This window comes from Setaria viridis, chromosome 5, assembly GCF_005286985.2.
Source record: "Setaria viridis chromosome 5, Setaria_viridis_v4.0, whole genome shotgun sequence".
NCBI lineage: Eukaryota > Viridiplantae > Streptophyta > Magnoliopsida > Poales > Poaceae > Setaria > Setaria viridis.
Genome location: NC_048267.2, coordinates 3,630,570 through 3,646,352, shown reverse-complemented (window position 1 = coordinate 3,646,352; position 15,783 = coordinate 3,630,570). Strand labels below are relative to the sequence as shown.

General features: G+C 42.7%; 1 protein-coding gene across 1 annotated transcript; it reads left to right on the top strand.

Annotated features, from left to right (window-relative positions):
* The first annotated feature begins 1,339 nt into the window (after positions 1 to 1,339).
* On the top strand, positions 1,340 to 15,534 carry LOC117857693 (DNA gyrase subunit B, chloroplastic/mitochondrial). The gene is made up of 21 exons (XM_034740510.2): positions 1,340 to 1,572; positions 1,672 to 1,801; positions 4,694 to 4,774; positions 4,872 to 4,985; positions 5,919 to 5,975; positions 6,557 to 6,658; positions 7,533 to 7,683; positions 7,769 to 7,845; positions 8,728 to 8,835; positions 9,679 to 9,749; positions 10,246 to 10,387; positions 10,621 to 10,719; positions 10,841 to 10,969; positions 11,109 to 11,223; positions 11,342 to 11,409; positions 12,411 to 12,524; positions 12,594 to 12,710; positions 14,500 to 14,553; positions 14,648 to 14,753; positions 14,921 to 15,051; positions 15,134 to 15,534. Exons 1-21 carry the CDS (start codon positions 1,421 to 1,423, stop codon positions 15,200 to 15,202), a joined length of 2,187 nt encoding a protein of 728 aa, XP_034596401.1. The 5' UTR covers positions 1,340 to 1,420; the 3' UTR covers positions 15,203 to 15,534.
* Positions 15,535 to 15,783: the final 249 nt, after the last annotated feature.

Below are 15,783 nucleotides of genomic sequence, written 5' to 3'. Positions count from 1 at the left end.
AAACTTTTCAATTTTCAATTGCAAGACCAGAAAAAAGTATGTCAAGTGCAAGACCAAATACACTTGTCATAATTTCAGTGTGTCTATATATATATATTTATTGGGGAGATATGCTGCAGGATTCTCTTTCCCCTTTCTCTTCCATGTGGGACCCACATGGCGGTGGGTAATCTTTTAAATTTTTTCTTCCTTTCCTCATCATCTTTATTCTTCTCTATCGCATCTTCTATGCACCGACGACATCCATGGCAAGCGTACAAGTTGGGGTGCGATGTTGGGAAGCTGAGCGTCCTCCATGGCCTTAAGGCGGAGCATTCCAACGAGCGTCAGGCATGGTGGTTCTATGATGAGGCCAAGGCATGATCTCCAGCAATACGTAGGCTGTGCGGCTCGTGTGTGCAGGGGGCGTGCGCCCTCTAGGGGCGGCAAGACTATTCCAGCTGGCCAGGGGCGCGAACTGGCATGATGAGGCTGGGCTTTTATGGTTGAGGCTTTTGGCAAGCTGTATGATGGAGGTAGGCATGCATGCGGAAGAAGATCACGAGATGAAGAAATTTGGAAAAGTGGAGAGGATGGTAGTTCTTTTTAATTGAGAAAAATATAGAAAAAATGATCTCCTATTCTGCAGGAGCACAATTTTAGCCTCGCAATCCTCTAAACGACAATTCATAGAGAAAGATGATCTCTTTTCTCAGTCAATTCATAGAGAAAGATGATCTCTTCTCTCAGTAGTTGCAACTTTTGAGCTTTTTTGAAAAGTTATTGCTGTCTTTTTTATTAAGAAAAGCCAATACTAACTTTTAAAAAATATGTTTAGCTTCCTGGTCTAAAAAGCTACAAAAAGTTGAGAAAACTGAGTTTTTCAGCTTTCCATATAAACTCAGCTTACTCAGCTTTTCTGAACTTCTGACTTTCCGAAAGCTACATAAGAAATTCGCTGTTTATTTGAAGCTGCATGAGAAGTTCACTATTTGTTTGAACTTTTCACGCTAAGAAGCTGCCATGAAGCCCAAACACACGTGGCCGAAGAAATGTTTTAAAAATTAGTGTTTGTGTGCGTGCTCCAGCTCCAATTTTACGGACCCGAAAGTGGTCAACATTGTCAATATAGCGGGTGCCGGAACCAAGCTTGGTCTGTGTTGCCATCCCGGATATGGCCCGACCCAAAATCCAGGCCGAATGCAGGACAGCCCACCCGGCCATTCCTCTTGTTCATTCTCCTTTCCGCGTTTTGCGAAGGAAAGGCCCTCCTCAAAATCCGGGCCGCCCCTAAACCCTCGGCCTTCTGCCTCGCTAGCTCGCTTCCTCGCGGGTCGCGGCTGCTCCTCCCTCATCCACTACTCGCACCTCTAAACCCTCCCTCCCGCTTCCCCCAGCCACAACCACAGACCTCCGCGCGCGCCTGGGCTCGCCGCCGCGGATGGCGCCCCTCCTCCGGCCGCCACCTCCCCCTCCCCACCTCCGCGCGCTCCTCCGCCGCCTCCTCTCCACCGGCGCCGGCCCCGTCCCCTCCCGCATGCTCCCCTCGCTGCGCTCCACCGCCGCCGCCCCTCGGTTCCTATTCGGGCCCAGGTGCGCCCTCGCCTTCCTACTACCTCCCTCGCTGGAGCTCACTGGCTGATGGTTTGGTGGCGTATTCTCTCTCTCTCTCTCTCTCTCTCTCTGCTCTAGGGTTGTGGTGGCGGGAGCGGCCCCGCGGCGGAATGGGGTCCCGGTGCGGGCGTTCATGGCTTCCACCGCGGCGTCCGAGGCGATGCAGGAGAAGCGGGTGGCCGGGGAGTACACCGCCGCCAACGTCCAGGTGATTCTCCTCGCCGGCGGTGATTTCTGGCCCCCCCTACTCGCTTGTTGGAAGTCTTAAGGTGTGTTTGGTTGGGCTGTGACTTTTGGAAAAGCTGCTGTGAGCTGTGAGCTGTGAAAAAGCAGCTGTGATAAAGCAGCTGTGGGAAAAGCAGAAGATCATTTGGTTAGAGCAGCTGTGAAATTATAGGCTGTGTAAGAAATACCTGTAATGCCCCTAAAGGTCTGTGGGTGTGTTTATATGCAAATTGCTCGTAATAAAAATGATGTGTTCATTAATTCACATATAAATGACTTTTAGAAAGGAAAAAAAATAAATTTGATATGTTCTTCATCCATCAAAGTGATTGGTCCACATAAATAGAACAATATCCATAAAAAAATTATACAATGATGCTATCCCTCAACATTACCATCCTCCTCTCGCACCGGCCATCAAAGGAAAGCTACATAGAATTATATTAACAAGAAGAGAAGGGTCTTTTACATAGCCTTTTTCTTGTACCTGTTCTAGTGTGAAAATATAGATCTTTGAACATAGATACTTGACAAGTAAGACTAACTGAAGTGAAGCAGCCATTTGCCTCGGACAGCACTGCTCCAATAGTACAGAGGCATTTTTTCGAGAAAATAGTAGAGGGATTTCAGGCCACACACACGTTAGACAATCTGTGATGATACTTGCTAACAGTGGAGCATCCTCGATGATGACTTCTTCGAGCTTTCTTTCTCGGCTGAGAACATCTGATACACCGGACCCGTGAGCCAGGAAGCTCACCTGAGGCACCCAGCTTCTGGTACAGCTCGCCGAGCAGCCGCAGCCACTCCGGCTCGAACTCCATGCTGGTCCTGATGCCCACGACCTGGCTGCCGGCGATGGACATGCCGGAGCGGTGAGCTCCACCACGCCGGACACGTCGGCGACCGCGACCAGCAACATCCCGCGCGCCTCGTCGCCGCGGTACGCGACGGTGCTCGGGAAGGGCACGAAGTCGGGGACCTCGGTGAGATGCTCCGGCGCCGTCTTGGCGTGCCTGCCGCAGCCCATGAGCACCTCCGGGGAGCCGAAGAAGCCGAGCGCCGCAGCAGCCTACAGGCTGAGGTACGCGCACGGCACGCCGTGCCTCGCCGCGGCCTCCGGCGCCCAGTACACTGCGTAGTCGGTGAGGATCCAGTCCGTCCGCCACGACGGTGCCGGCGCCGCTTCCAAGATGTCCGACAGCACGCGGGCGAAGGCGGCGGCGGCCTCCGCAGGGAACTCAAGTCCGCCATGGTCAGAGCAGATGCGGAGCACGCGCAGGGTCGCCGAGAAGCGGAACATGGACAGCGGCGCCGGCGCCGAATGCCGGCGGCTGTTTTTCAGAGCCATAGCGATGGGGAAGGGGGAGGAGAAGCGCAGCCGGAGGCAAAACTCCTGGAGCCCGTCGAGGCCGGGTGGCTGGAGCATGTCGTCGATCTGGGTGCGGGCGCCGTCGGTGGCGGGCAGCAGCGTGATGACGGCGCCGAGGACGTCGTCCGGGAGGCGGCCGATCAGATCGAGCCACCGTGCGTCTCCTTCCTCTCCTCTGGGTGTCGGAGGTGGTCGCTGTTGCTGCCGGTGACGCGGCGGACACGGGCGGTAGGCCGGCGGGGGAGGCGCGCGAAGGAGGCGGAGGGGACTGCGCGTCGGGGAGAAAATAGAACGGGGGAAGCAAAACGAACCGTTACCTTTCATAATTAGTGGCAGGTGGGTAATTTTTTACCCCAAAAGCACTTGAAAGCAGGGGAAGAGATGCTTTTAATTTTGTACTGGAGCAAAAGCAGCTTTTGGGCAAAAGCACCTATGGCTTTTAAGCCCTTTGGTTGGCTTTTGCAAAAGCAAAAGCAGGTTGGAAAGTCCAACCAAAGACACCCTTATTCTTTTTGTGGCCACAAAAGCCTAGAGCTTGGGCGTGCAAGGAATTGGGCTCATTGTACCAGATGCTAAATGGATCGTCTGTCGGTATTGTATCCCTGTAGTTAGGATGGTCAAGCGCACAACTCTGTGTTGTGGCTTCCCTATTGCACATGATGGAAAAAAGGAAGGAAGGCTATTGTGTTAAAATTTTCTAATGGCATTAGAAATTGTGTCATCTGGTGAGAAAAGTAGCGTGGAAGAGCCTGGAGGAGCGCACCAGAGTGAATGTGTAGGGAGGGAGATTGGGGTGGGGGTGGGGGGTGGGGGGGAGCACAAGTGTGCCTGCCATTCTGTAAGTAGGTGAGGGAGAGCTAGGAGGGAGTGGCGTTTAAATGGTGCCAAACAACCTTGTGAACCAATACAAAATTGCTGAGCATTCTTTTCTTCAGATTTTGTAGGTTCATGTGCAAATGTTAGAGAAATTAGTTTGAAGCAACCTTCGCACTCATTTGTTAATATGAACGCCTTCAGATCTTCAATGGATTGATGAAGTGCATTATTTTTGGTTAAATGGTGGTGTCATGGACTTGTTTTCTGTGGGGCGCCATTTGGATTATTTGATATGAAGACCTATGTAGCATGCCACGAACATAATATTTGTGTGTCTGTCCTCTTTCATGTAAACTCATGACATTATTGATGTGTATGATTGATTCCAAATTCCTTGGTGGTTTATGATTATGAATCATGACACCGAGTGAAAGGGGTTGAGATCAGTTTGGTACATGCAAATAACCCTTATGTCCTACTTTTTCTTTAATAATTTAGAAAACACTGTATACATGGCCATTCATTTTCAAAACAACTTCAGATCTTAAGGTATTTGTTATGTACTTTACCCATACTGTTAAAAAGCTAACAATGTGTTATTAGTGAATGAATTTTGCCACTCATTGGAATTATGGATGAATTATTCTGAGCAACTTTGGTTTTATGCTCAATCGGTAATTTTTTTAGGTCTTAGAAGCCCTAGATGGAGTTCGCACAAGACCTGGTATGTACATTGGGAGCACAGGACCACGTGGATTGCATCATCTGGTAAATGGAATGCAAGAGATTATGCTTCTGTTTCTCTTTTTTTTTTGTTTTCTGTTTTGTGCCTTGTTTGATCGTTGTTTTGGTTGCTGTATGATAGGTTTATGAAATATTGGATAATGCTGTGGATGAAGCTCAAGCGGGTCATGCCTCGAAGATTAATGTAGTCCTTCATGATGACAATTCAGTTAGTGTAACAGACAATGGCCGTGGGGTACGCAGTTTATAAAAATCTGAATTCCATGGTTATTCTATTAAGGAAATAAAGTCCACACTTGATGCTTTTGAAATAGTCAAGAACTATGTGGTTCGGTGGTGAATTTCATGTGTTATGCTGTTGTGTTCATTCTGGCAGGTCATTGTACTTGTTGGGTAGTCAAGTCAAATATATATTTAAGAAATCTCTGTCCTTTATACCATATTTACATGAAATAGCTGTTATTTAACATCTGATGTGCCAAGCAATGAATTACCATTTATGCTCGTCCTTACCATGTTTCATCAAGTCCTTATTTAAATTGACAACATTTTTATTTTGTTGCACACATGTTAGAATCCATGATAGAATGGAATTTGTTCTAGACTTCTAGGAGCCAAAGGTGTCGATTAATCCATCAATAGGACAATAGGAGGGTTTTATTGACCCTTCTCATCTTAGGAGTTGCATGTCATCTGCCACATTTTCACTGTATGTTTGTCCAGACATGGACAGTTCTAGCACAGTTTTGGTTGTTTGCTTATAGCAGCTGAGGTGTTACCTGTTTACTAAAGCACAGTATTTCTTTGGCAGTCTGATGCACATCCCCTTGCCCGTTTGTCTGATTGGGTGCACTCATTGTAATGCTTCTTTGGCAGTCTCATTCCATCCTTTTATGATCTTAGTTATTAATACTCCATACCAACTGTGATATCTAATTTGCTTGAATAATATAAAGGATTGCTGGATTTCTGTGTTCTAGTTCAAATATTTTTGTTGATTGAACAACTTGCTGATGTTTTCTTGAGCTGTAATTTTTTTCTCTTGTACCTTTTTAGAACTTAAAAGCAAACTTTGGACTACGTAACATGCATCTTCGTACAGCCTCCGTGGAATATCATTTTGTCTGTCATTTAACCAAATTACTTCTTTAATCTATACGTACTGCAGATTCCTACAGACATACACCCCCAGACGAAGAAATCTTGTGTGGAGACTGTCTTAACGGTATACTTCAACCCTTTTCTTTAACCCCATTTTAATTGCTGTGAATTTTGTGGCCTATTTGTTGTAGTTAAGTAGGCGAACCATTGTTTTGCTATTGCATTTACATATGCTTATAAAGCAAAACTGTGCAAGTCTTAACACTCTTCTACTAATTACTATGTCATTTTGTTCTTATTTAGTTATTTTCTGAATTTTGTTAAATGCTCGAATATAGCTGGCATAGAATAAGAAGCAAAGAAGGAAATGTTTGTGAACTGTTTCCACACAAAATGGCTACAAGATGCCATTTTTAGTTTCATTGTTAGTTTAGTTTTCTATTTTGTTGCCTACATTGTTTTGGAGTGTTTGGTTTGAGTAGTCCAGAAAGAGTGCTTTGTTGCCTTAGATTACCACTGCATAAACAAAGTGTAGCCTTTTAGCTGCTCTTTTGTTTGTCAGTATATGGTGCTTGTTTGGTTACATGCACATTCTTAAGCATGTTTATGAACCCTCTTTCATTTCTGAACCCTGATGTTTTTCTTGGAGGTTAACACTTGAAATTCTTTATGTTCAATAACAGTTGTATTTTCTTAATAATTCAGTTAATGCACGCTGGTGGCAAATTTGGAGGTTCAAAGAGTGGTTACAGTGTCTCTGGAGGGCTGCATGGTGTTGGCCTGTCAGTGGTTAATGCTTTATCAGAGGTTTGTATTTTGACCTCTTGTTGGCTTTGAATATACTGTTCTTTGGAAAAATTAAGAAAAAAAATGTATACATAAAATTGATCTATTGGGTGACAGAGTTAGGTAATCTGGTAGCTTCATTTGCTATAATGTTTTTTTTTGTGAGTAGCCCCTAATTAAGTTGTGGAACCTAACCTCCCAAATCCAGATAGCAATAGAATTGAGAAGTAATATGGCAGAGGATTAAAATATTTTTTCTATGGTTTTGCGAGTGTTATGATGTGTAAGGGTAGGTACAGGATAATTGAATCACTGTTAAGGACTACCAGCCCTTTGCAGATTTCCTTTGAGGCAGTGCTAGATGAAAAATTATTTTAACATGTAAACAGATAAGTAATGCAGCTGATGTGAATCACTGTTTGCTATTTAATATTTCAAGACTATTCTAAACTACATGAATTCATAATGCTTAATGGCGTGCCGTTTGCTATCAAAACACCACCATCATAATGGTATATAGTATGCTAAGCAACATTTGCCTGTCATATCTTAACTTACCTGAAAAAGTAACATCCGGAGAAAGAACATGTGTGGTTATATACAATTACGATACAGGTCAGCATGTAATGGACAATAATTCTGTGGGTCTTGCCTCTGCTTTGTACTGTGATTTTAGCTGTAGTGTTAATACTTAATACTGAGCATTTTTGTTGAAATTTTGCCATGATTTTCAATTTGCTTCTGTCTAAGGAAGTTTCCATTATATTGTATTCACTAACATTGCTCCTTTATATGAAAGTAAGTGTCAATGGCATTGTTAGTATGTCTTTGATTTATTACCCCTGCATCTTCTGCGCTTTTGATTCAATTAATCGTCGTGATGTCACAAACTCAGGCACTTGAAGTTACTGTTTGGCGTGATGGGAAGGAATACAGACAAAGCTATTCTCGGGGGAAACCATTGACGACACTAAATAGTATCACACTGTCTGGTGAAACAAGTTCTCGCCAAGGAACACGCATCAGATTTTGGCCTGATAAAGATAGTAAGCTTTTATTCTTCAAAAGTTCTCTGGTCTAAGCACTACCAGTGATGCTGCTCCAGTGATTAATCATTTTTTCTAAATGTAGTATTTACCACCACCATCAGTTTTGACTTCAATACAATCTCTAGTCGCATCCGAGAGCTTGCCTTTCTAAATCCCGAGGTATTGTAATCTTTTCACATAGATAACTTCACTGTTTTATACCAGTTAGGGATTTCTGTAGATTATTAACAGCCTTACCTTATTTATTGGCTAGCTGATTCATAATTTGATCCGAGTTCTGTCGTTATAAGGTTTTAGAGTTCCTTTTTACCGTTACTTGACCCAGGCCAAACCCAGACCTTGAACACATGCTTGTTAGATGATTGAGTAGATTACCTATTTATATTCACCATTTTCATGCATAGGAGTGCATTTCATTCTTTTATTTTCACCATTGTTAGAAAAGAAAGAAAAGTTAGTAGCTGTAGTTTTCATTGATGGACAGATTACACCTTATTTCTGTTCACAGTATAGTAGATTTTGTATATACTTTGCCTTAGTAGTGAAAATATTCTACTCCATCAAATCTTTAGGTTGATAAATGATGATATGTTTTGTGATGAAGGCAGCTGCTAATTGTGAGTATTTGGGGAGATGTACCATAAATGCAATGAAACCAAGTAACAATACGCAAATGTAGCTGCTATGGAAAATATGTTGTACTGATGTGATGGATAATCTTCAGTTAATTTTCATCATGAAATGCTCTAATCTCTTGTCTTTTGCACTTGGTCGTGTATGTTCTGTTTACTTCTTTCTCAGCATGTATCACATTGTACATTTTAAGTCGGTTGCAATTTTCTTTGTTAGGTAATTTTTTTTGCACATGCACACATCATTTTTAAATTATTGTATTTGTTTAAAAAATTCCTCTAAGATTTGGTAGCTTTTACTGCCTGTAGCTGTCTTCTTTCTAATGTTGATATGCACACACAGGTTCGCTGTAATATTTGTCATGTTGAAAGTATACCTCTGGTTAATTAAACTTCTCTGTTATATCAGCTGACAATAACCTTGACTAAAGAAGAAGGACACACAGAGGTTCAACATAATGAATACTGTTATGCTGGTGGCCTTGTTGAATATGTTAAATGGTTGAATACTGATAAGGTTTGCCCTATAACATCTGAAGCTACATGTTTTTCATCCAGTTCCAATTTTGCTAAGACTCTTAAAATGTAGGAGTTGTGATTGTTTTCAGTTCTGAGTAGAGAATATAGACTAGGCATAAGTTATTTGTATAGGCTAAAATTGTATTTTCTGCTGGACTCATAAAAAATATTAAAATCTACCTGTACTTAGTTGTTTGTTATATTTTTTACATGCAACTGAAATGAACAGTACTTGAATGTGCTGTACTTAACACTAATGTTGACTTCTTAGAAAATGTTTCGTTGACCAGTGATATCATCTGCTATATTGCTGATTCCAGAATTAGAGAAAAATAAGTTACATTTGCTGGTTTGTTTCAACAAAGTTTCAATAGTTGAATGCATGATTTTGTTCATGTGCTCATAGACTGAACTGGATTGTCTCTGCACTAGTTCTTACAAAATTTTAAATGATGTATGAGCGTGGTTTGTTTTTGTTATAGTTGCTTATTGTATGTATTCTTTATTGTTCTGAAGGGACTAGCCAATAACTTGCACGTTATGTTAGTATTAGTACATACATTATTGAGGCTTGTGCCCCTAAGGCCCTGTTTTGCATAATTTATTATAGTGCAGAACCGGCTTATTAGAGAAACAGGGGAAAAGCACATTCCTGTCTTTGGGCGTAGCTTCTGCTTAATCTGTGTAGAAGCTAAGAAATAACTTGTGCAAACAGGGCCTAAGTTTCACTTTAAGAATGAAGCCATCAGATTGAAGTCTATTGTTGCATGTAACAGGCAAATCATTATGTTTTGCTATCCAGCAACCTAACTCTATTTCTTGGATGTGCTTTCTTCTCTAGAAACCCCTGCATGACCCGATTGCGTACAGAAAGGAGTTGGATGGTATAACAGTGGATGTCTCCCTTCAATGGTAAAATGAATTTCCTCGATTTTTCTTTTGCAAAACTGTTCAGCTATGTTATGTACTGGCACTGCATCATGTCTTTTCATGTTCTGTTTGAATCAGTTGCTAACACAAAGGGATAGTTTGTCTGGTTGAACATATCTACAGTTTTTAGGATATCTTGTCTTCTTTAGACATCTGATTCTTGTTTCCAAGTTTGAAACTTTTTAACATTTGTGTTCTCAAAATGTAGTGCCTTATTCGGCCTTAATCTTTTTGCTAGAATTTTGAGGATTGGGCCTGATAAATTTTTCAAATGCTCATATAAATCTGCCATGCCTTTTTGTCTGAATTTTTGTCTGGTTTCTCAAGTTGTGGACAGAGTTCTATAGTTTTTAGTTCATGGGCTAGCCTGCATTTATCTTGCATGTTTATGGACTGGATTTTGCAATTGATTACTCTATTTATTCCAAATCTTAGTAATTTGCCTTCTTCTCACGCAATAAACTGTCACCATTTACAGGTGCTCTGATTCCTACTCTGATACAGTGCTAGGATACGCAAACAGTATCCGTACTATTGACGGTGGTACTCATATTGAAGGTCTGAAGGCTTCATTGACTAGAACAATTAATAACCTTGCAAAGAAGTCGAAGACTATTAAGGTGATAAAGTAGTTTCTTTAGTTGCATATGAATGCATCTATTGGCTCTCGTGTGCTCAACTGCAACCTGATGATTCTATAAACCATTTTATTGGAGATTTTTTTCTTAATTGAGTGTGGACAGTAACAACTATATATGTAATGGATCTATTTAACTCTTTGAACTGCACTTTTGAATCCTATTTATCCAACCAAATAAAAAAAATAATAAACTATATCTATTGCTCTTTGTAGGATAAAGATATTACCTTGAGTGGGGAGCATGTAAGAGAAGGAATGACATGTGTCATTTCAGTGAAGGTCCCTAGTCCAGAATTTGAAGGTCAAACAAAGGTGACAGCTTGTCTTTGGTGACATGGTTCTTCAAATTTTATCTGATATTTAATGGTTTACCATTTCTTCGTATATTTCCTCCGGATGGCCGGTTAATTCTATTTCCATTTTTATTTCACAGACAAGGTTGGGAAATCCAGAAGTACGGAGAATAGTTGAACAATCTGTTCAAGAAAACTTGACGGAGTACTTAGAGCTTCATCCAGATGTTCTGGATTCAATCCTATCAAAGTCCCTTAATGCTCTCAAGGTACATGGTTCTTGTAATATTCAACATGATTTGGAAGAAAAGATATTTTTATTATATTCATTGTTTTAGCAAGATGGTTTCTTAGGAGCTTGTTGGTTATTGTTCTGATGCTGTATGTGATAAACTCTTTTTGTTGCAGGCTGCCTTGGCAGCTAAGCGAGCTAGAGAATTAGTGAGGACAAAGAGCGTGTTGAAATCTTCTTCACTCCCTGGAAAACTAGCTGATTGTGCATCAACTAATCCTGAAGAATCTGGTGAGCAGAAGTTGATATTGACAATCTGTGACACTCTTGGGTTCAAATTGTAGTCTGGCTTAGGCCCCTTGCCACACTTCTTGGCTCTGACATTTGCTGATTTTTAATCAAAATGCAGAAATCTTCATCGTTGAAGGTGATTCTGCAGGCGGCAGTGCAAAGCAGGGACGGGATAGGAGATTTCAGGTAAAATTTGTTCATCTTTTTTCAATATGTTCAACACTTGTACCTACAGCAGGTTTCAGGACTCTGGTTGATGTTCAGACTTCAGAGTTGTAGATTATTAGATATGTGTGATGTGGCCTTCTTTGATGGGGAATGCTCCAGCCATTCTTTCTAGATTTCTGGTTTAACTAGCTCCTGTAGTGTTGCATTTTTCAAAGCTTACCATGCATTGCCCTCGTCAAAAAGAAAAAAAGCTTGCCATGCATTGAAGTAATTAATTGTAAACGGGATAATAGTGTAATACACAATTTTGCTGCCATCCTCTGCAGACCAAGCATGATGCGTTTATCCTCATTGCACATTCAACTTCTCTCATTGCACTTTGTGTTTATTTAATATTTATTTTATGTTTTCCATGTCTGGTGGCTTCTTTCTAGCTATTTGCAAAATATATGTAGATATTTTGGCTCCCGAGCATAGGCAATTGCCCTTTCTGGGCTTGCATAGCATTATGGGGCTGCCAGAGCCTAGATAATATTGTATGGAGGTACTACTGAGAATTGATATAGTTGCATTATCCCTTCCTTTGTTTGATTGTCTAGAAGTAATTAATATGAGTGGGATTCAAGGTTTGCATGGATACTAATACCGGCAACTAAATTGTGCAATATTAGTATAGCTGGAGCAGTTGGTTGTAAATGGATTCTCTTTCATTTCTTTGGAATCAGTGGTTCCTGGACTTCACTCGAAGCTTCTATTAGTTAGTTCTGTACATAACTCTAGCAATTGCAAAATGTCAGTGGTCAAAGTAGATTAGTTGTCTGGCAGGAATTGACAAATGGCAACAAAATGGTTAGAACTATATGCACTTCATTTGCAGTGCAGAGGCCATTATTCATTACCACACAATATGAGAAGATAATTCATATTTGATTGTTTTTCTACACAAGTGTGTCTGCAGCTTACGTGCCATGTTCCTAGCATTTACTTGAAGTCTATTCATGCCTAACAACTGATTGCAGGCTATTTTGCCTCTAAGGGGTAAAATTCTCAACATTGAAAGAAAGGATGAAGCAGCCTTGTACAAAAATGAAGAGATCCAAAATCTTATCCTTGCTCTTGGACTAGGAGTGAAGGTTGCATACTCTTTTACTCTTTTATCCTGTTATTCTTTTTGGGTCTTATCTAATATATTATACTTTTAGGGTGAGGATTTTAAGAAGGAAGCTCTTCGGTATCATAAGATAGTTATTCTAACTGATGCTGATGTTGATGGTGCACATATCCGGACTCTCCTCCTTACTTTCTTCTTCAGATATCAGGTACTTATCTTGAAGCATCTGCAAACTGAGGAGCATATCTCATCTGTTAGGTTCTGTATTCATAAGAGTTTACATCTTCTTCTTCTTCTTGTTTTTTTTTTTTTGCGAAAGAGTTTACATCTGATTGTGTAGTCAATACTTCTATTGTCATTATTTTACTTTTATACAAGGCTTGCTGGTGGATTGGGTGAATAGGGCTAAAAGATAAGGTTTGATTTGGATAATGCTCATCCAAAAAGGGAATCTAAGATTGTTGGTACTTGGTTAGGATGGGATTTGACCTGAAAGTGAAATCATGTAAAATTGAGGTTGGGAAAAGGTCAAATCCAAAGGGGGTTGTAGGGCTGTTTGTTCATCCTAAAGTCCAGTTAGGGCCTGTTTGGGAGCACTCCACTCCAAAAAAACCAGCTCCACTCCACCAGCTCCACACTTTCCTAGCTCCACTCCACCAACTCCAAAAAAACATGGAGCTGCTGCACGTGTTTGGCTGATAGCAGTGCTCCAGCTCCAAAAATATGAGCACTTGTTGTGAATGGTCTATTTTACCCTTTGTGAACGGACCCACATGTCATACTCTTCTATTTTCTCCTCTCTTCTTCCTCTCTCTCTCCTCTTTCTCCAATCACTACGCGAACGTCCGTGGAGTCCGCGAACGCGAACAACTTGTGGAACAGCACCCGCGTCGCCGCCGCCGTCGCCGCCGCCGCGTGCCCTTTGCCGCCATTGCCCGTGCCCTGGCTCTGAGCCGAGGCGCCGACGGCCCCTGCATCGGACGGCGAGGCGCTCGCCTCGGCGGGTCTCCAGGACTCCGGCATGGCCGCCGCCGCAGCCGCGTTCTTCAAGATTCGCAGCCCCGCACTCACGAATCCCCCTGCTACTGCTAGAGATTGGGCAGGACACGCAATGTGGCGCTGCTCTGCTCTCGCACTTGCTGCTGGACGCGGACGCCGAGGCCAGCAGTCCAGCACCCCACCACCGGGCAAAGGGAAAAGCAAAGCTTGGAAGTAAGAGAGAGAGAGAGAGAGAGGGAAAGAGGTGGGCGCGTAGTGGGCGCGCGGCGGGCGGCGCGGCAGGGGTAGGCGGCGGGCGCGGCAGGGGCGAGCAGGCGCGGCGCGGCGGGGGGCGGGCGGCGCGGCAGGCGGGGGGCGGCGCGCGCCAGGGACGGGGCGACGGGAGTCTGTTTTTCTTCGCGAACCGTTATTGTGTAACGAGTGGCAATGGTGGGTAAATACCCACCAACTCCACGAGGAGGTCTGTACATGGGGTTTTTGGAGCACCTATTGAGGTACTCCACAAAAAACGTGGATCTACCCCCCTGCTCCACCTTTTTCCTGGAGCCGGAGTTGCCGGAGCTAGACGCGTTTGGCTGCGAAATTTTCGGAGTTGGTGGAGTGGAGCAATTTTTCGTGGAGTGGAGTGCTCCTAAACACCCCCTTAGTATCCTCTTTGCACTGCAGAAAATCCACAAGAACCAAACAGTGTGGTCGGAAACATGAATCCTCTTCTCCTGGTATTAGTATTAGTCATACCCAATTACCAACTGTTCCTACAGAAGGCTACAATCACTTTCTCACCAATTCAATCCAATATGTCAAAAATGTTCGTGTTGGTTGGTGCTTTTCCTTGTCTGATTGGCTTGTGGTTGCAAAAGTTTAGTTTCACTATGAGTTTTTCTGTTTATCTACTACGAGAGATTTTGCTTTGATCCGGTAACTGTTCTTACCACAAGATGTTGGCAAATGTTTATATTGTGAACAAGGGTTTCATTAGGAACTCATGCATTTTGCAGAGAGCACTATTTGATGAAGGTTGCATCTACGTTGGTGTACCTCCTCTTTATAAGGTTCGTTTGTGACTTCAAACTCTAGTACACTTTATGCTTGAATGACGAATTGATCTTAGTTGTTAAGAGTTGAGTATATATGTCATGGTGTTAGGTTGAGCGTGGGAAACAAGCACATTATTGCTATGATGATGCTGATCTTAAAAAGATAGTTAACACCTTCCCTGCAAATGCATCATATCATATCCAGAGGTTTAAAGGTATTGAACATTTTATTCCGTCCTATATCATCCTGACGTGGTTAATGATCACTTCCACCTCCGATTGACAAGACTGTCTCGTGTTTGTTCCAAGTTTGTTACACCTTCAACAAGTCTTATGTTTCCTCCATGTTTATCTTGTATTTGCTTCTCTGGTGTTGTAATAGGTTTGGGTGAGATGATGCCTGCGCAATTATGGGAAACTACAATGGATCCTGAGAGGCGGCTGTTAAAGCAGCTTAAGGTTGAGGATGCTGCTGAGGCCAATGTTGTCTTCTCATCACTAATGGGTACCCGGGTAAGCAACAGAAGATTCATGGGAGCACCCCTAAAATAGAGTTTGCGCACCTCGTTCTGATCCTTGTGCTGCACCTTTCCAGGTCGAATATAGGAAGCAACTGATCCAGAATGCTGCAAGCATGATCAACATAGATCAACTTGACATTTGAGTGCATTGAGTAAGGCTGACCCCTTCTTGTATGATAGAAGATCCACCCGACCAAGCATAGAAGACTTGGTTCTTCACCAGCAATTTATTTGGTGCTAGTGTAGCAGTAAAAGTAGGCTAGAACTGGAACCCGGATGGCAGCGGCTTGCCTGATTTCCTGGTTCTTCCGACACATTTGTGGTAGTCCTGTGATGTGTAATCCATTTTGGCCTGGCGGAGATTACTTGGGGAGTTTGGGGACGTTCCAGTCATGGATTAAGGTAGCTGACACATTGCCACGGATACGGTGTAGCAGACTTTCACCTTGTGAAATTTGCGGTGGATTATTCATTATGCTGCGTCTCGGTCTCGCCTATTCTTTGGTTGCACTGATGACATATCAATTGGTTACCCAAGACATTTCAAACGATTAGTTAGTATGTACGGAGTTCTGGACAGGAGGTTTTGTCTCACAGTTTGGAATTTTGGCAATTTTGAAGGGACTATGGGAATTGTAACATTCTTCCTGTGAGTAAACTTTTGGTTGCATTGCATTGTCATGCAACGAAGAGAACATCGCTTTGACCATCCATGCATCCAACG